Source organism: Pongo abelii, chromosome 6 (assembly GCF_028885655.2).
Source record: "Pongo abelii isolate AG06213 chromosome 6, NHGRI_mPonAbe1-v2.0_pri, whole genome shotgun sequence".
In the NCBI taxonomy this organism is placed as follows: Eukaryota; Metazoa; Chordata; class Mammalia; order Primates; family Hominidae; genus Pongo; species Pongo abelii.
Genome location: NC_071991.2, coordinates 84137071 through 84158825, shown reverse-complemented (window position 1 = coordinate 84158825; position 21755 = coordinate 84137071). Strand labels below are relative to the sequence as shown.

The following is a 21755-nucleotide window of genomic DNA, read 5'->3' as shown; positions in this document are numbered from 1 at the left end:
TAGTGTCCCCCTTCATCTTATGTAATGAATGAGTTGCAATGAACAGTCTTGTATATATGCCATTTCTAAATTCTTCATGTAGGTTGGTACTGTTGTTTTAAGTATTATATGACATGATTGGTAAAAAAGAGCTGAAAATCTACCTTAGTTTCCATGTTGAGGAGATGAAGTCCTTTTATATTCACTCCTACATACACAGGGATGACTTTATGATTGCTGGGGCTTGCCTTTGTAAATATCTGTCCTGTGAAAAATGCTGCTCCATAAGTAGGAATTTCCCAGCAATTCTGTAAGAACATGCGCTGAAGGTGATGCATTTCTTTACTGACACCTTCACTTGTACTGAGATTCTAAAAACAAACAAGGTAAATTAAAAATAAGAGATGTGAAAGGAAAATGTACCATTGATAATCCAAACAGATCAACTAAGCAGTTTCTGAAATCAAGACTGCCCCTAAAGAATAAAATTATGGTACATTATATCAGGAGTACTTTTTCTCTTGTGATGTTAATATTAAAAAAAAAATTGAGGTCTAAAAATACTGTCTATGCTATGGGGTTTTAATTGCTTCACGGGCATGGATAGTATATTATTTCAAATTTTTATCTTCAGTCCTTACCACAGTATTTGGCATGTAGAAGGTATTCAGTAAAAGATTATGTATTACTAAAAATAAAAATATCTTGCTACTTTCAATTTCAAGCATTGTGAACTAGAAGATACATTTTTAATTTCAGGACTATAAATTTAATCTACCTCTGTTTAAAATATTAATAACACTAACAAAGTTTCAACTAGCCTATAAAATGTTTTTTCATTTCTATTAAATATGTTTTTCATGTTTATATTAAAAACATTACATTAAAAACATTAAAAATGTTTTTTCATTTCTATTAAACAGCTTACCTTGTATTCATGAAGTATGCGATTTGTCCAGTGAGGTGCCTTACTTTTCAGTTTGGTAACAGGTACGATGGATTTTAGATTTTCTTCACTGTAAGCACACATGCCAACATCCTTTAAATAAATCATCTTTACTAGCTAAAGTATAGTAATCATTCTGTTACAAATGGCTTTCAGTAACGTAATTTTTAAGCTGAAAAATATTTTGCTGTAAAATATCAGAGAACTCTAAAAATGTTAAGCAAAAGCCACAAATCTCATATTATCAATTTAGATAAATGTTTCTTCTTTCAATAACCAGAAAATATTTTTGAAAATTGAAAACCACAATAACCAAATTCAAATATGCTTAAAATCTCAGTGTTTTCTCTCAAAGACTGAACATAAAACTAGTTTTTATGGTGGGATTCTTAAGTACATCTGCCTTATAAAATGTTTTACTACTTATTCGAGTCAGGTTTTAGTGAACTTATTTAAGCATAAAGAAAGAAGAAAAAACATAAAGTATATCAAACTATAGTCAAATATAAGAAAAGTAAAATTGGAGAGTATAACTTTAAGAATGCTTTAGTATAATGTTTTCTTTTCTCATTCTATGTCTTATATTATTTAATTCCAAACCAATGTAATGTATAAATATTTTCTAATAATATTTTTAAACTTTCTTGGTTAAACAGAATCTTGAGCATAGCACAAGACCATGCATAATATTAAATACTTACTTTAGGAAACCTTGCTTGTGTTTTTTACTCTCATAATTTCCATAGACTATTTGCAAAAGCAGACTTGCCAATGTTATCAGCTTAGCATCAGGAGCTGTATAAAAGCCCTTCAATAAATTATATCTGGCTTCATCAAAGAGAATAAGAATAGCTAGTGGGTCTTCAATCTTAAAAGAAAAAGTATAATTTGGTTATTAGGCTACAATTTCTTTTTACAAATGAACAACTTAATATGGGAAAAGCAAAAGCTACATATTTGTATATAAATGAGCTGTTACTGCTTTGAGCAAAGGTTGGCAAACATTTTGTTAAGGCCCAGAGAGTAGTATTTTAAGCTTTGTAAGCTATATAATCGCTGTTGCAACTAATCAACTCTGGCACTGTAGCACAAAGAAAGCCACAGGTGATACATCAACAAATGGGTATGGCAGTGTTCTAATAACACTTTATGTAGGAATACCAAAATATGAATTTCAAAAAATTTTGCATGATAGGAAATATTGTTCTTTCGATTTTTTTAACAATCAAAAAACATAAAAAAAATTAGCTTGTGAGGTATACAAAAACTGGCAAAATATGGCTATAAGCTATAGTTTGCTAACCTGGTTGTCTAACAAATATTATCATCAGTTTATAAATATGGATAATTTTTAGCAAAATTTTACCTAAATTTTTGTATGACTGAAACATTTTTCTGTTAACTATGCTTCATATAATACAGTAGTGGACTTCAAAGAAGATAAAAGGAAGTATCTTAATTTCCAAAGGACAAATGCATTTTTAAAAAGCTTGTTGTAAGACATTTTAAATTTTGACTAAAAAGACTTTGTACTTTCAAATATTAATAATATTCAAGAAGAGTAAATTTTTGTTTTGTTTTTTGAGACAGGGTCTTGCTCTGCCAGCCAGGCTGGAGTGCAGTGGGATGAACATGGCCCACTGCAGCCTCTATCTCGTGGGCTCAAGCTATCTACCTGCCTCAGCCTCCCAAGTAGCTGGGACAAGAGGTGTGCAACACCATACCTGGCTAATTTTTAAATTTTTTGAAGACAGAAGGTCTTGCCATGTTGCCTAGGCTGGGCTCAAGCAGTCCTCTCACCTCGGCCTCCCAAAGTGTTGGGATTACAGGTGTTAGCCACTGCACCTGGCCTAGATCTTTTTTTTTTTTTTTTAAACTTTAAAGTTTATCCAATAAGATTAATAAAGATTTGAGAAATCCTAGCCTACAGAATATATTCCTACTTGTACAAAGTCACCGGTTATAAAGTTTCTGAATAAATACTTTAAGTATTTCCAAATACAATTCACAACGATCCCAAGCTTGAATAAAAATGATTTTTGTGGCCAGGCACGGTGGCTCACGCCTATAATCCTAGCACTTTGGGAGGCCGAGGCGGGCAGATCACGAGGCCAGGAGATTGAGACCATCCTGGCTAACACAGTGAAACTCTGTCTCTACTAAAAATACAAAAAATTAGCCAGGCATGGTGGCAGGCACCTGTAGTCCCAGCTACTCAGGAGGCTGAGGCAGGAGAATGGCGTGAACCTGGGAGGTGGAGCTTGCAGTGAGCCGAAATTGCACCAGTGCACTCCAGCCTAGGTGACAGAGAGAGACTCCGTCTCAAAAAAAAAAGAAGATTTTTGCAACATTAACTGAAATAATACTATTTTTCTATCTTAAAATACTCTATACAATATTAAAAAAACAAACAATTTCATGGGAAAAAAATGAAGGGGACTGTTCTAAATTAAAAGAGACTAAAGAGACATCCAAATATAAAGCATGAGCCTTGACTAGATCCTGGGGCTGGGAGGTATAAAAGTATTTTGAAACAACTGGGAAAAATCTGAATTTCAATCAGATATTATGTAATTATGGAATTATTAATTTTATTAGGTTGGAAATGTTATTGTGGTAGGTAGAGATGTCTTTATTCTTAGAAGATGCACGCCAAAATATGTAGGAATGACACCTGCAACTCAGCTTAAAATGGTTCACAAAGAAAGTAAATACAGTAAAGCAAATTGTTAACAACTTGTGATCTAATGAATAGTAAATGGTGTAAACTGTATTACTTTTTAATATGCCTATGGCTTTTCAAATTTCTCAAAATAAAATGGAAAAAGACTGAAAGCATATTTTCTAATAAAAACTGACATTGTATATTTGAAGAATATGAGTAGATAATAACAGTTACAATTCCCAATACCATGTTCAATGAGTTTTAGTCACCATTTTTTCATTTCTAATGAAATCAGGATGTTTTCATCCTAAAAGGATGATGCTAAACAATAAGTGTAATTCTGTTTTTCAGATGGTACAAACAGGAATTTCTTAATTATATAATGAGTGAAAGGACACAACTGCTTTACCAGATTATCATGACATTCTGGTTTACCATAAGAACTTACTAAGCCTTGCTTCCTTTTTACTTGAGTCTCCTTTATTTTATAATTATGCAATTTATTTATCACCCAAGTATTATCATTACTGCTCCTTTTCTCTACCAGTAAACTATTACGATATTACTTGGGAGGAGAAGGCAGACTGAGTATACTTAGATTATGTGCAGATTTTATAGATATCATACATTTTTAAAGTTATACGGTAAAACAGATACAACATTTGTCATTTGAACCGTTTTTAAGTGTGAAATTCAGTGGCATTAATTATGTTCACAATGTTGTGCTACCATCACTACTATCTAGTTCCACATAGTTTATATCACCCCAGAGAGAAATTCTGTTAACTGGTAAGAACTTCCCACCCCTCCCCTAGCCCAGCAACTCTGATAACCTCCAATCTATTTTTTTCCTTTATGCCTTTGCCTATTCTATCTTACTTGATATAAGTAGAATTAAATATTTGTTCTTTTGTGTCTGGCTTATTTAGTATGTTTTCAAGGTTCACTCATGTTGTCACATGTATCATAACTTCATTCCTTTGTACCAGTGAATAATACTCTATTTGTATATATAGATCACATTTTGTTTGTCCACTCATCTGTTGATGGACACTTAGGGTGCCTCTACCCTTTTGGTTATTATGAATAATGCTGCAGTGACATACAAATATGTTTGAGTCCTTGTTTTCAATTATTTCAGGCATATATCTAGGAGTGGAATTGCTGGATCATATGGTAATTCTATTTTTAGATTTTTGAAGAACCACTGTTTTCCACAGTGGCTGCACCATTTTACATTCCCACCTGCAATGTACCAGGGTTCCAATTTCTATACATTTTTACCAACTCATTATTTTCTGTTTTGTTTTCTATAGCCATCCTAGTAGGTGTGGTTTCTCACTGAGGTTTTAATTTGCATTTCCCTAATAACTAATGATGCTGAGCATCTTTTCATGTGCTTGTTGGCTATTTATATATTCAAGTCCTTCAACCTATTTTATTTACAGACAGGGTCTTGCTCTTTCATCCAGCCTAGAGTGCAGTGGATGATCATAACTAACTGTAGCCTTGAACTCCTGGGTTCAAGTGATCCTCCTGTCTCAATCTCCTGAGTAGCTACAACTACAAGTGTGTGCCACCACACTAGGCTATTAAAAAAAACAAAAACAAAAACAAAAACAATAAAAAAACTTTTTTGTAGAGACGGGGTCTCACTATGCAGCCAGGCTGGTCTCAAATTCCTGGCCTCAAGTGAGCCTCCCACCTCATCCTTCCAAAGCACTGGGATTACAGAAGTGAACCACCACGCCTGGCCTACTTTTTTTTTTTTGAGATAGTCTTGCTCTATTACCCAGGCTGGTGTGCAGTCGTACGATATTGGCTTATTGTAACCTCTCCCTCCCAGACTCAAGCGACCTTCCCACCTCAGTCTCCTGAGTAGCTGGTACTACAGTGTGTGCCACAATGCCTGGCTAATTTTTAAAGTTTTTTATAGAGATGAAGTCTCACTGTGTTGCCCAGGCAGGTCTCAAATTCCTGGGTTCCCATGATCCTCCCATCTCAGCCTCCCAAAGTGCTGAGATTACAGGTGTAAGCTACTGCACCGAACCCTGACCATTTTTAATTGCGTTGTTGGCCTTTTTATTGTTGAGTTGTAGGAGTTATTTATATATTCTGGATAGCAAACCCTTATCTATGATTTGCTAATATTTTCTCCCATTCTGTTGCTTTTCACTTTCTTAATAATGTCCTTTAAAGCACAAAAGTTTTTGATTTTGATGAAGTTTAACTTACCCAATATTTCTTTTGTTGTTCATGCTTTTGTTGTCATATCTGACTCCACTGCCTAATCCAAGGTCATGAAGATTTATCCATTTGTTTTCTTCTACGAGTTTTATGGTTTTAGCACTTATATTTAGGTCACTGATGCATTTTATTTTTATTATTATATTTGAGATGGAGTCTCACTTTGTCACCCAGGCTGGAGTACAGTGGCGTGATCTTGGCTCACTGCCACCTCCACCTCCCGGGTTCATGCAATTCTCATGCCTCAACCTTCTAAGTAGCCGGGACTACAGAGGTGTACCACCATGGCTGGCTAATTTTTTGTATTTTTAGAAGAGATGGGGTTTTGCCATGTGGGCCAGGCTGGTCTAGAACTCCTGTCCTCAAGTCATCCACCTGCCTCAGCCTCCAAAAGTGCTGGGATTACAGGTGTGAGCTACCACGCCCAGCCATTTTAACTTTTGATATGGCATGAGGTTGGGGTCCAATTTCCTACTTTTGCAACGTGAACTTATAGATATACCAGCACCATCTGTTGAAGAGACTATTCTTTCTCCATTAGATGAACTTGGTAGCCTTGTCAAAAGTCTACTGGCTGTATATGTATGGGTTTATTACTGAAAACTCAATTCTATTCCATTGGTCTGTATGTTTATCCTTATGCTAGAGTACCACAATGCTTTTGATTAGTTAGCTTTGTGGTGTGCTTTGAAATTGAGTAATGTCAATCTCTCAACTTGTTTCTTCTTTACTCAAGATTGCTTTGGCTATTTGAGGCCCCTTGCAATTCTTGTGGATTTGAGGACTGTCTGTTCCACTTTCACAAAAAAAGCTATTGGAATATTGTTAGGGACTGCATTAAATCTGTAGATCACTTTGCTAGTAGTGACATCTTAACGACGCTAACTATTCCTATCATTGAACATGGAGATGTCTTTCCAGTTATCAGGTCTTATTTTTCAGCAATGTTTTATAGTTTTCAGTGTACAAGTCTTGAACTTCTTCTGTTAAATTTATTCCTGGGTATTTTATTCTTAGATGCTATTTTAATGGACTTCTTAATCTCTTTCTTGTATTATTCTTTGCTGGTAATATAGACAACAGATTTTGTGTGTTCAGCTTATACCTTGAAACTTCGCTGAATTAATTTATTAGCTCTAGCTTTCTTGTGGATTCTTTGGGAATTCCTATGTATACGTCATTTGCCAAAAACTAAGGTCTTGATTACTGGTGAAAGTGGACATCCTAATTTTGTACCTTATCTTAGGAGGACAGTTTTCAGTCTTTTACCATTGAATATGATATTAGCTGTGGGTTTTTTTGTGAACACCCTTTATCATGCTGAGAAGTTTACTTGTATTCCTAGTTTTCTGAGAGTTTTTTAAATCACGAAAGGGTGTTAGATTTTGTCAAATGCCTTTCTGCATCAATTAAGATGATCATGTGTTTTCTTCCCTCCCTTTCATTCTATTAATGTGATTCTAACACATTTTTAACAAATAATGAAGTCCTTAGTTTTTGGTAAATTTCATAGCAATTTTTATGTGACTCCTAGTATATTTGGCTGAGAGGATCTACTCTAACTTTGGCTTGATAATATAAAAGAAGCAATATATATAGTTATGTACAAAATGTTTACCAAGTTTGGACATGGCTGTTGAAATTTTCTTGTGCTAAAATTTGTTTAACTGTATTTGTTTAATATTCCCTGAGAATAAAGAATTAAGAAATGTATTCTATTTTTTTCTTCACTAACATTTTAAGACCATGAAACAATTTTACCATATTTAGATTATCATGCCTAATTTAAGCCGTTATAATCTCTCCCTTGTCCATTCATCCTTCTTTTTTTTTTTTTTTTTTGAGATGGAATCTCATTCTGTCGTCCAGGCTGGAATGCAGTGGCACAATCTCGGCTCACTGCAACCTCCGCCTCCCAGGTTCAAGCAATTCTCTGCCTCGGCCTCCCAAGTAGCTGGGATTACAGGCACCCGCCACCATGCCTGGCTAATTTTTGTATTTTTAGTATAGACGGGGTTTCACCATCTTGGCCAGGCTGGTCTTGAATTCCTGACCTCGTGATCCACCCGCCTTGGCCTCCCAAAGTGCTGGGATTACGGGAATGAGCCACTATGCCTTGCCCATTCATCCTTCTTATGGCATTATGTCACTTCTTCCTCTCTAAAATCCACAGTAGTTCAAATTCAAATATACTTGTCTGGACAGACTTCTTTTTATCAAATGTAAATACTATTCTCATTTTTTACTATGTATAGAGTTCTCTGTTTGAGTTAAGATGAGCTACTTAGGCTAGGCATGGTGGCTCACGCTTGTAATCCCAGCACTTTGGGAGGCCAAGGTGGGCAGATCACTTGAAGCCAAGAGTTCAAGACCAGCCTGGCCAACATGGCAAAACCCCGTCTCTGCTAAAAATACAAAATAAGTTAGCTGAGTGTGGTGGCACACGCCTATAATCCCAACTACTTGGGAGGCTGAGGCACGAGAACTGCTTAAACCTGGGAGGTGGAGATTGTAGTGAGCCGAGATTGTGCCACTCCAGCCTGGGAGACAGAGCAAGACTCAGTCTCAAAAAAAAAAAAAGAAAAAAAAAGATGAGCCACTTATGGATTGTTGAGAATGACTTTTGCATTGTTCCCTTTGCAAGTATAATCTTAACCACCCAGGATGTTCTCTTCCACACCAGTGTTTCTCCTTCTTCCTTCAAAATGTATACAACTGATTAGCCCTTTATTAAGTTTATCCTTGACAGTGTACTTCCTAACTAGTCTAAACAATTTTTTTTCCTGTATAATTTGGCTCCACATCTGATTGCTAATTTTCTTTAGGATAGCCTCCCTATTTCTTTTGTATTCTTAAGACAATGGGAGTGGAAATGAAAAATCCCAACCAAGAGCTTCGTAAGTAGATCAACTGAAACTCCGCCAATTATCACAGGGATGTAAGGATCGATTTAAGGATGTAAGCACAATTTCTGCCTCTAGTGCTTACAATAGAAACTCAACAGACTTTGTGCATTTAAATAACTGTAAATAAGATTTCCAAGCAAACCTGTTTTTCAACTTCCAAAGGAAGTCTCACATCTCTTCTTAGAAAAAGCTGAGGTGTTTCCCTTTGAGGATCCAGATTAGTCAATTCAGCAAGTATTTCTGGCCAGTCACGAACATGTTGCAAGGGTTTATGATACGGTTTGAGTTGAAGGCCTGAAAAACATCATTCCTTTTATAAATGATAATGTAAAAAGTCAATTATATCAATGCATAGAAACTTTGTATTAAACTATCTGCACTTCTGTACTGAATACTCACAATTAAATTTAAATCTAAAATTAACATTTTAATCAATATGACTACCCAATTTGTGGTTAACTGCTTATTATCAAGAATATAAAAATTATTAAAAATAATTCTTACATAAAATTTATCAAATGTATATGAAATCCTTAATTCCATTATAGCCTATTTAATTATGATATAAGTAGAATTCCTAGTTAAAAAGATACAACTAAGCCATTAAATAACCAATCACATCAATCAAATTCTTTATGTATGTGTAATACTTTGAGGAACAAATATATAGTGTCATTAGGTTGATTTTAAATAAAAAGGTTGATTTTAAATAGAAAACTAATGTAAGAGAAAAGAACATTTGTATTATTTCAAAATGAACACAAAAAATAAAGGCAAGTTGCATGAGCACAACATTTAATGGCATTCAAATCAAATGCCATTGCCATAGAAGAAAAGTTTTGTTTTTTAATTATTAAAAAATGCTTTGAATGAAGCAGGGAAGAGGGTGGGCAGGGACTTACCTGTTTCAGCAGTTTGAACACTAATAATTTATATAAAAGAGAAGAATACTGTATTATTTCAAAATTTAAGAGTCAAGAATAAAAAGAAGTTGTATTTTCTACCAACCCACTCCCAAAAAGGAATAATGAGGTTTACTATAACATAATAAAAACTTTCTTACTGAGGTTTTCTGAACAAATCCATATAGTGAAATATTGCTGAGTTTCTTGAGAGAGACGCATTCCTTCCATTATCTGCTGCACTGTGGTATTATTTCCATGCTTCAATTCAACAGAACGATATGACCCATCCATTCTGTATATTCGAAATTTTTCATACTACAAGAAACGATAACTTACGTAACCAGCTTAAAAAATTATACATCACAATCTAACAAGATACTTTCCTTCAACTTCATGTGTTTTATTATAGATTTCTAACATGAAAAATATCAGAAACACTGTTTCAAGTGAGAATCTGTTGTTGATATTTTAAAAACATTTTACTGGCCGGACGCAGTGGCTCACGCCTATAATCCCAACACTTTGGGAGGCCGAGGCGGGCAGATCACGAGGTCAGGAGATCGAGACCATCCTGGCTAACATGGTGAAACCCCATCTCTACTAAAAATACAAAAAAAAAAAAAATTAGCCGGGCGTGGTGGCAGGTGCCTGTAGTCCCAGCTACTCAGGAGGCTGAGGCGGGAGAATGGTGTGAACCCCGGGAGGAGCTTGCAGTGAGCCGAGATTGCGCGACTGCACTCCAGCCTGGGTGACAGAGCAAGACTCCATCTCAAAAAAACAAAAAACAAAAAACAAAAAAAAATGTTTACTTCCATTACTTGTATTTTCTAAAATATTTTCTTCTGGATGTTCCAGAAATAAGTTTGGGAAACTAAGGAGAATGACTTAAAAAAATACTCAATGTCAAATTCTTTTGACAGGATGTTTTAGCGCCTTTAATGTACAATGTAAATATCATAACGAGAGATACAAACTTGGTTACTGAATCTAGTGTTAGTCAAGTACTTCATGAGTCTAGTGGGTCACAAATAATACAACAGAAATGTGTACCACCAGTAACTTGTCCTAAGAGGAATTTGTGATGGAACACTTTGCAGGTAAACGTTATCAATGAACTTTGAGCCAGTTTCCTTCCCCCAGTTAAGAAAATTCCAGAAAGTAATAGCATTCTCAATGGATTTTTATTGTTATAGGAAGTAACTGATGTCCCCAAATAACTTCCAGGCCAGTTCACTTTGGATAAAAGAACTTCACCCCTCCTACCTTATTCATTCACAATATAAAAATTATATCAGGGATAAAAATGAGTTAAAACTACATAGTTAGAAAATAAATTGCAATGAAGTATAACATAAGGGTACCTGTACTGCTTATTTCCTTGACTCTGTCTTATGCTCTTGGAGTAAGTGTTTTGACAAAATGCATGAGTGTGTGGTATGTGTGTAACATTAAAGGCAGAGACCATATATTCCTTATAATTTTCAGCACTTTGTCGTGTTAAATCCAAAGAGATACTCAACAAATACTTATTGTATAGTTGTTGGTTAATGCCTGGAGAGGCTTAGGTAAATGGGTTATATCTGTTAGTATAAACCCTTTATTCTTTATTTGTTGGTATAAATCTTTTTATTTCAAACAGCTTTTAAACTAATGACAGCCAGGAGTGGTGGCACGTCTGTAGTCCCAGCTACTCAAGAGGCTGAGGTGGGAGGACTGCCTAAGCCTAGAAGGTTGAGGCTGCAGTGCATCACAATTGTCTGTGAACAGCCACTGTACTTCAGCCTGGGCAACATAGTGAGACCCTGTCTCATAAAAATAAAAATAATTAAATTAATAATTTTTATAATCATTATAACTCTTAGGCATAATTGAGTTTCTTCTCATTGTTAATTCTTCTGTATTTTAATGTCACTACTAACTTGAGCTTTATGCCTCTAAATATAATTATTATTTTAATAGCTATGTCTGCCAGCATTTTCGATTTATGAGTTTATTTCCAGTTGTAATTAGATGGAAAGGCCAGGTTGAGTTAGCAGAATAAAAAAGCTTGGAAACACCTATTTTACTTTTATAAGGAGGAAAATGAGTCTGTTATATATAAACTAACTTGCTGAGACTGAATGAATGATGTGCAATGCTTTTATTTAAAAATATAAAATGTTGCTTAAGAGGCCTAAGTATAGGGATATGCGACAATGAATAGATTAAAATTATGTGTAATCAGGCCGGTGCGGTGGTTCACGCCTGTAATCCCAGCACTTTGGGAGGCCGAGGCGGGTGGATCATGAGGTCAGGTGATTCAGACCATCCTAGCTAACAGTGAAACCCCATCTGTACTAAAATTACAAAAAATTAGCCGGGCGTGGTGGCAGGCACATGTAATCCCAGCTACTCGGGAGGCTGAGGAGAACTGCTTGAACCTGAGAGGCAGAGGTTGCAATGAGCTGAGATCGCGCCATTGCATTCCAGCCTGGGTGACAGAGTGAGACTCCATCTCAAAAAAAAAATTATGTGTAATCAACACATCAAGCGTAGAAATCATATGAAAATTTTAAGTGTTCTGAAAGTTTTATTTACTTATTTTTGCAAGTTTTATTTTGTTATGCAAGAATAAACGTCCAAATGTTAGGGATAATACAGTCTACAAAGAGGTTTTTTGTTTGTTTGTTTGAGATGAAGTCTCGCTCTGTCGCCAAGGCCGGAGTACAGTGGCACAATCTTGGCTCACTGCAACCTCTGCCTCCCGGGTTCAAGCAATTCTCCTGTCTCAGCCTCCTGAGTAGCTGGGACTACAGGTGCACGCCACCACGCCCAGCTGATTTTTGTATTTTTTATAGAGATGGGGTTTCACCATGTCTGGATCTCTTGACCTTGTGATCCACCTGCCTCGGCCTCCCAAAGCGCTGGGATTACAGGTGTGAGCCACCATGCCTGGCCTACAATGAGGTTTTATAGCAGTAAAGAAGCCATTTAATCATCTTTCCATTCTTGCCACAGATCCTCAAATTTAAATCTTATTAATTTAAATACTATGCCTAGCTCTAACTAGGAAGATAATTCTTACTGGTTTGTTAATGGCTTCCTTCAACAATTTTGCAGCTTCTTCCCAGTTGTTTTGTTTGTTTTCTTCACAAATATTTAATGGAGATCTTCCTTGTTGGTCTGTTATATGCTAGAAATGTGGGTGGGGAGAGGGAAAAAAAGGCATTACATATTATGGTATTCTAAGGGAAAATGTCATCCAATTAATCACAGTTTCATAAAAAAGAGACTCTTGTCAAGTACTAAGTAAATATTAACCACACTTGGTACGTATTATGTTTAGAATAAACAAGAGTTGCCAAGATAAAAGACTCAAAAGCACTAATCAATGTGATGACTGTTTTTTAAAAGTTCTGATATAGACATAATAAAGATTTTAATACTACTATTTTCCTCTTTATGATATGCCTTTTTATGAATTTCCTTTGCGAAATTCTGGAAAATCTTTTTCCTTTTTCAAGACGTTTTTGGAGAAATACAATATAAAATGAAAAGAGGTTAAATTCTACATACTTTCTGAAGACAGACTGTGGTGATGGTTGTACAATAATGTAAATGTACTTAATGCCACTGAACTGTACGCCTAAAAATGGTTAATGTAAATTTTAGGCGAGGTGTATTTAAAAAATCTAAAAAAAAATATGTTCAAAAGCACAACTTATATATTCCATTACTTATTCTACAAAGCACAACTCATATACTCCGTTACTTATTCTATAAAGTAATGGAATTTATTTTTATTTTTCAGATGAACTCTCAAACATACAATTTAACATTTTAGTGTCATTACTTGTTATTCACTGCTTGAATATTATTTTTAAAAACCTGGAAAATAACTTACTCTATCAATTTCTGGATGGTTTAGGAGAATCTGTACTATTTCAGCATGTCCTCCTCCAGCAGCAAAATGAAGAGGAGAACTAAGTTGTCCATTTAAAAGGTTTGGATTGCACTTTCCTTTCTCTAACAATATGCGAGTGGCCTCAACTTTTCCATACCTGTATAAAAAAACAAACAAAAAAAAACTTACCTAAAAAAATCTTGTTTTTAAAAATCCAAATTTTAGATGATATCTCAAAGAAATCTAAGAATTTTCTAGGACAGAGAGCAAAGGATTATTAAGATACTGACATAATGTTTTCAATGATTAGGGGTTTCTTATTAACTATTCTGGTTCAATTAAACTGTTTCTATTTCTGATAAACTGGAAGAAAATATAACCTCAAATACAAGATAGAGCAGATGACAGAGAAACATCCCATGTGAACTACAAAGGTTAGATACAATTTTTAGTCAAATAGTTTCAGAAACAGAAAGTAAGGCATATAAGAAAATTTAGTAAGAATGCTTTTCACTTAGGCCCAGCTGTTTACAAAACAGGCCCAAAGATGTAATTCAATACATAGTTGCTATATTAGACAATGTGAGAGAGACAAAGATGTATAAAATATGTGGTCTCTACCCTGAATGGTTTACAGTGTAATTTGAGGCAAAACATAAACATGGGATACATTACATAATGCTGTAAAATTTAAGAGTGGTAATGTTTGTTCATGCTTTAAAAAATATCAGAGGCTGGGCGCAGTGGCTCACACCTATAATCCCAGCACTTTGGGAGGCAGAGACAGGCGGATCACAAGGTCAGGAGTTCGAGACCAGCCTAACCAACATGGTGAAACCCCGTCTCTACTAAAAATACAAAAATTAGGCAGGCATTGTGGCGCATGCCTGTAATCCCAGCTCCAGAGATATAATTCCAGAAAACAAGAGATATGATTTCAGTCTAGATGGTCCTGTAAAAGTGCTCTGATAGAAGAACAATTTGAACTGAATGTTACTGTTTTTGAGACTGAGTCTCACTCTATGCCTAGGCTGGAGTACAGTGGTGCAATCTCAGCTCACTGTAATGTCTGCCTCCTGGGTTCAAGAGATTGTCGTGTCTCAGCCTCCCAAGTAGCTGGGATTACAGGCATGCGCCACCACACCCAGCTAATTTTTGTGTTTTTAGTAAAGATGGGGTTTCGGCTGGGCGTGGTGGCTCATGCCTATAATCTCAACACTTTGGGAGGCCGAGGTGGGTGGATCACAAGGTCAGGAGTTCGAGACCAGCCTGGCCAACGTGGTGAAACCCTGTCTCTATTAAAAATACAAAAATTAGCTGGGTGTGGTGGCAGACGCCTGTAATCCCAGCTACTTCGGAGGCTGAGACTGAGGCAGGAGAATCACTTGAACCCAGGAGGCGGAGGTTGCAGTGAGCCAGAAATCGCGCCATTGCACTCGAGGCTGGGTGACAGAGCAAGACTCTGTCTCGGTGGGGGTTGCGGGGGGGAGGTGGGAAGACAGGGTTTGGCCATGTTGCCCAGCCTGGCCTCTAACTCCTGGGCTCAAACGATCCACCTGCCTCAGCCTCCCAAAGTGCTGGGATTAGAGGCGTGGGCCACCACGCCCAGCCTGAACTGAATTTTTAAATAGGAAAGAACTGAAGAGATGTTGAAGAAAGGTAAAATATTTTAGGTAGACAGAAAAGGAGTAAGCAAAGGTCTCAGAAGAGTACAACGCATACGCACACAGTGAGTCAACCTCTCGGTTACAGCCAAAGACTTACGTAAGGCTGCACTCTGAAGCAAGGGTAGAAAGTAATTTGTTGTGTGGAAATAAGAGGGTGAGGTGGGAGGAGGAATGGAAACTTGGTTTTGGTTTTAGATATGGAACATCTGAGGGGAAAACAGCCCATTTTTAGAACTGATTTTCCATCTGTTTTTCCTTTCTTCCCCATTCACAAACACTATGCCTTTTCTATACTCCAAATCAGACACTTTCATCCTACACCTTACTCAGGTGATTTGTTTTGCTCAGGTTTTGCTATTCTTTTTTTAACTTTTATTTTAGACTCTGGGGTACATGTGCGGGTTTGTTATATAGGTAAATTCGTGTCATGGGGGTGTGTCGTACAGATTATTTCACCAGGTACTAAGCCTAGTACCCAATAGTTATTTTTTCCGCTCCTCTCCCTTCTCCCAGCTTCCACCCTCAAGGAGGCCCCAGTATCTGCTGTTCCCTTCTTTGTACTCATGAGTCCTCATCATTCAGCTCCCACGTATAAGTGGGAACACGTGGCATTTTCTGTTCCTGCGTCAGTTTGCTAAAAATAATGGCCTCCAGCTCCATCCATGGTCCTGCAAAGACAAGATCTTGTTCTTTTTTCTAGCTGCATAGTATTCCATGACGTATACGTACCATATTTTCTTTAACCAATCTGTTATCATGGACCTTTAGGTTGATTCTATGTCTTTGCTATTGTGAATAGTGCTGGAATGAACACTGCATGTGTGTGCATGTGTCTTTATGGCAAAATGATTTATATTCCTCTGGGTATATACACAGTAATGGGATTGCTAGGTCAAATGGGAGTTCTGTTTTTAGCTCTTTGAGGAATTGCCATACTGTTTTTCACAATGGTTGAACTAATTTACACTCCCACCAACAGTATATAAGCGTTCCCTTTCTCTGCAACCTTGCCAGTATCTGTTATTTTTATGACTTTTTAATCATAGCCATTCTGACCGGTGTGAGATGGTACTTAAACTAAACAGCTGCTCTGCACAGCAAAAGAAACTATCAACAGAGTACACAGACACCCTACAGAATGGGAGACAATATTTGCAAACTATGCATCTGACAGAAGTCTAGTATCTAGCACCTATAAGAAACTTAACAAATTTACAAGAAAAAAACCACCCCATTAAAAAGTGGGTAAAATATATTAATAGATACTTTTCTAAAGAAGACATACATGCAGCCAAGAGACATATGAAAAAAAGCTCAATATCACTGATCATTAGAGAAATGCAAATCAAAGCCACAATGTTCTTTGCTATTCTTAAGACATCCTTTCCCCCTTCCTGATTTTGTTCAGGTTAAATTCCATTATGCCTCTGGAACAGTTTAAAATCTATCTTCTCTATATTCCCACTATGTTTTAGCATTCTATTTTTGCTTCTTTTTTGTGACTGATTTCATTCTACCTAATTTCATCCTTGTTTATCCACACCTCTTCTCTATCTGCTTGGAAGCTCCTTGAGGGTAGGGACAGTGTCTTTATATTCTCCGAAGTGCCTTATAGACAAAAGATAAGTGACTGAAATGTTTAGTAGGCAACTTGAAACTACTTAGGCGGAAGGCAAAGGCTTAGAGTATCTATTTGAGAATATGTAAAATCATCTCACTGAAAAGAATCAAATGGTCTGAAAGAATGGATGAAATCTTTCTGAGAACGAATTTAGAGAAATGTGATCACCTTAGAACAATGAAATACATCTAAAAGGGAAAAGATAGTGAGGTAGCAATTTGAGAAGTAATAATAAAAATAATACAAACATACATTTTGTATGATGCTTTAAAATTTCCCAGCTACCTTCTCATATAATTATTTAATATAATCATAGAAATTTATAAAGTAGGCAGAGGTACTTTTTTATTGCACAGATGAGAAAAATGGAGCTTGATGCAGTTAACTAACTTGCCCAACGTCTCACGATGACTAGCCAGAGTTAGAAGCCAGTTTTCTGAATCTTAGTAGTATTACTACTAAGACACAGGTTTGGATCACAGAATGGAGGCCAGTGAGTGTTTCAACAGCAATGATAAGATATCAATAATATCTTGCATTTGTACTGACCTTCATTATAGCTCCATTATGCCCTTTCAACTCCAATTTGTTCTTAGAATGAAAAGCAGTCAAGAATCAAATGCTGCAGAGCAGGGAAACAGATCAAAAACTCAGAAAAAGTTAAGGTTTATGAAGAGTGAAAAAGAGAAAGCAGAGTGTGTCTCCCACTCACCTTTGAAATCAGGCTGTGAAAGGAAGGAAAGAAACAGGATGGTAGCTAAAAGAAGTAGGTTCAGGTGAAAGTAACTTTCAAGGAAGAGAATCATGCATGTTTGAGGAAAAAGAAAAGTGAATTTAAGGGGAATAAGAAGAATTTTTACATGTATACCCTATGATACAGGAGAGAGATGGGGACAAAAAGTGATCCATTAGGGATGGAGAAGAACATTTCTGACGCCTTAAATTTTCTTTGAAAATAGGGGGCAAAAAGGAGTATAGGGATTATGAAAGTAGAAAAAGAAAGTAGTGAAAGTTTAAGTACTTAGGAGTAGAAAGGTTTAGAATAGCTTGGAAGGGGAGGACTAAAAGGCTGAATGAAACAAAGAGTACACATAGCTAATATACAGTGAAGCGCCAAGTCAAATTGGATGAAATAATTTGTAGGAAGCCAAATCATCACAGTTTGAAAAACACTAACAATGATCTGAAGTCTGAAAGTACTATCAGAGAAAGAAGACACTGATTTGATTCAAAATAGAGGGTCTGGCATAGGGGTACAGGAAGAATAAAGAAGTGAGAGAATATGAAATGTCAATGAGACATTTACTGAGTGGCAGTTAAGTTCTCTACATGGGGTAAAAGCCATTTTAAACATTTTGGGAAAATGATGATTCTAGAAAGTAAAGAATGGTTTTTACATGTCTAGCTACCAATCTTGAATTTTAAACTCTTACTTTTTTCATTAAATTGTGTTATGTTAACATATATAGGTATTGTTATTTTTAATACACACGAAATATTTTTCAGTTTCTATTTCTAATATCTTAACACTGGATTTAATCCACATAAACAAAAACTCTTGGGAATCCTGTAACTGTTAAGAGTGAAAAAGTATCCTGAGACCCAAAAGTTTGAGAACCACTAATCTAATTAAAACCCTCATTTTAAAGACGAGAAATGAGACCAAGTGAGGTAAAATATCTTGTCTAACCTTACAAAAATAGGACTAAACCCTAGTCTCTTCATTGTATCACAGTCAAGAGCCCAGTGTCCCCTCCTCAGTCTTTGTACCAATTAGTGAATAAGAGTATATTTCCAAGACAAAGTTAAGTTCTTTACTGAATAGTTAAATCGTTCTTTATTTGAATTCACGTCAATTAAATGAGGCATCCGACTAACAGTATTGCAAGGTGACCCGTACTACTCCTGTTATATTAAACTTGATTATCCAGCTGACAGAAAATTAATTTATCCAAGTATAAAACTCTTTTCCTTGACATACTCAAGTAACAAAAATTTGCAAATGAAAATATTACAGATTAATAAATTTTAGATTCAGACATAAAAATCTTTACATTTTTACAATATTTATTTATTTATTTATTTATTTTTTGAGATGTAGTCTCACTCAGTCGCCCAGGCTGGAGTGCGGTGGTGGGATCTCAGTACACTGCAACCTCCACCTCCTGGGCTCAAGCGATTCTCCTGCCTCAGCCTCCCGAGCAGCTGGGATTACAGGTGCCTGCCACCACGCCCAGCTAATTTTTGTATTTTCAGTAGAGACAGAGTTTCACCAGGGCAGGCTGGTCTTAAACTCCTGACCTAAAGTCATCTGCCCTTCTTGGCCTTCCAAAGTGCGGGATTACAGGTGTGGGCCACTACGCCCGTCCAAAACTTATTCTTAAAAGCCAAGATTTATTGAGTGCTCATTATGTGCTCTCAAAGCACGTTACTTGTAATTTTTCTTTTAATATCAGGGAAGGTACCATTTTTAAGCCTATCTTGTATAGATAAAGAAACAGACCCTTAGAGACACGAAGTAACTTACCAAAGGTCATATTTTAGGAACTAAAAATGGTACTGAAACATAGGTACATTCCAAAGCATATTAAATACAATGCCATGCTTTTGTTTTTATGTAATAGTTGAAAATATTACCATTCTTTCATTAGAGGGAAAAAAACAAAAAAACACCCCTGCCACAAAAAGGAGCAACCATACAGTCAAATATAAACTTGGGATTCGTCAACTAAAATTCACTGCCTTTGCCTTTTCCAAATCTATAGTATACTTTATTGGAATCTGAACTATATTCTCTACCTCTTTTTATTTAGCTCCTGGTAAAGCATGTGATTTCTTTTTCTCCTTTTTTTTGAGATGGAGTCTCGCTATGTTGCCCAGGCTGGAGTGCAGTGGCGCGATCTCAGCTCGCTGCAAGCTCCGCCTCCCGGGTTCACACCATTCTCCTGCCTCAGCCTCCCAAGTAGCGGGGACTACAGGCACCCGCCACCACACCCAGCTAATTTTTTGTATATTTAATAGAGACGGGATTTCACGGTGTTAGCCAGGATGGTCTCAACCTCCTGACCTTGTGATCCGCCCACCTTGGCCTTCCAAAGTGCTGGGATTACAGGCGTGAGCCACTGCACCCGGCTGCATGTGATTTCTTTTAGTATTGTTTTTGCTGCCAGTATTTTCTGGTAATCTGAAGAAACAACTATTAACTCAGTTAAAGATGATTAGAGTAACTCTTAATACAAAAATTCCATGTAATAAGAAATATAAGAGCATATTTGTAAGGAAACAGAAAAAAAGATCTTTATATATATATACACACACACACACACACACACACAGACATGTAAAGCAACTATAGTTAGCTGCTTGATTACAAATATTAAAATCAGATAAATCAAAAGAATTTTGAGTTGGAAGAAACTCTAGAAATGATCTATTGCATTTTATGTATGGATAAATAAGCTGAGATGCAGAGACGTAAAGTGAATTACCTTGCTCAATCTAATACAACTAAGACACTGTGGACATTTAACGAGGCAATAAATAACGTGGTACTTCTTTTTTCTTTTTTTTTGAGATGGAATCTCACTCTGTCACCAGGCTGGAGTGTGGTGGTGCAATCTCGGCTCACTGTAATCTCTGCCTCCCAGGTTCAAGCGATTCTCCTGCCTCAGCCTCCTGAGTAGCTGGGATTACAGGCGTGCACCACCATGCCCGGCTAATTTTTGTATTTTTAGTGGAGACAGGGTTTCACTATGTTGGCCCGGATGGTCTTGATCTCCTGACCTCGTGATCCACCCGCCTCGGCCTCCCAAAGTGCTGGGATTACAGGTGTGAGCCACCGCACCTGGCCGGTACCTCTTAAATTAGCCAAGGAAGCTTACTTTAAACCATAAGTGAAGAGCAACTTTCCCACAGAAATAATGTAAAAAACTTTATTATATCCTTTCTAGAAGATGACTTATAGTAAACAGTTAACTACTACTCTAAACACTAACAACTCAGCCCAACTGAGGGGAAAAATAATTATGTGAGAGAAGGAGACCAAGAGCTACACTGGGCAACTAGTGGAAAGAGCTAACCCCAATCCTGTCCCAACACTAGTATCTAACATAATGGAAAGCTGTGGTTCTAATGAAGGCTTTTGAGGGCTTCTTGATAACCACAGTTTCTCAAAGCACTAAAAGGATACTTTTATAACAAGACGCAAGGTCAAATCATAAGTAGTTAACACATGCAAACTTCCAGTAAGGATAAGCATAACATAATCCCAATATAAAACAAGAGAAACTGCAAGGGTGAATAAGTGACCTTGTACTCTACAATGACATTTACTAGTCATTAAGTATCCTGCTATATGACCTGGCAATGCCTAAGAACACTAACAGTATGTTCCCCATGGGGCAGACCTTACAATTCTGAACATTGGCACATATACAATCATCTAAGATCAAAACAGAAAACTCCTAAGGCAAACAGGTAGAGAAAAAGTATTTGGAATGAGAGCAGTCTTGAAAAGAAGCACTAACATTTATAATTAAAAATGTATTCTTTCTAAAAAGAAAAGAATAAATATTCCATTTACCAGCATGCATAATGAATGGGTGCCCAGTGGTCACTATCTAATTGGTTGACTGAAAATCTTTCACTGAGAAGACGGCTTAGTAATTCTGAATCTCCTTCACAGGCGCTTCGGTGGAGAGGAAAATCATCTACCCACTGTCGTTCCCTAATCATTAAAAAGAAATTTTGAAAAATACAAACAGGACTGTAAAAATTGTTTCAAAAGAAATGTGACACATCTATGAAAGCTCTGTATCACTGAGCAGCCGTAAACTCAATAGTGACTACAATGCATACAATTGCATATATAATTTTAAACAATACTTTAAATTAGAATGTAAGTTTTTATAAAAGCAATGTGGAGTAAAACCGAAAC

At 36.4% G+C, this 21755-nt stretch overlaps 1 protein-coding gene across 40 annotated transcripts in view; it reads right to left on the bottom strand.

Annotated features, from left to right (window-relative positions):
* KRIT1 (KRIT1 ankyrin repeat containing) overlaps nucleotides 1-21755 on the bottom strand; it is a 51999-nt gene that overhangs the window by 18782 nt on the left and 11462 nt on the right. For all 40 annotated transcript variants that reach the window (XM_063725756.1, XM_054559504.2, XM_054559511.2 and 37 more), the window contains 8 exons: nucleotides 21402-21545; nucleotides 13532-13688; nucleotides 12713-12820; nucleotides 9807-9963; nucleotides 8886-9037; nucleotides 1627-1793; nucleotides 908-995; nucleotides 144-350 (listed from right to left, as the gene is read on the bottom strand). In XM_063725756.1, the coding sequence (XP_063581826.1) occupies nucleotides 144-350; nucleotides 908-995; nucleotides 1627-1793; nucleotides 8886-9037; nucleotides 9807-9963; nucleotides 12713-12820; nucleotides 13532-13688; nucleotides 21402-21545 (1180 nt within the window). The remainder of the gene's footprint in view (nucleotides 1-143; nucleotides 351-907; nucleotides 996-1626; nucleotides 1794-8885; nucleotides 9038-9806; nucleotides 9964-12712; nucleotides 12821-13531; nucleotides 13689-21401; nucleotides 21546-21755) is intronic.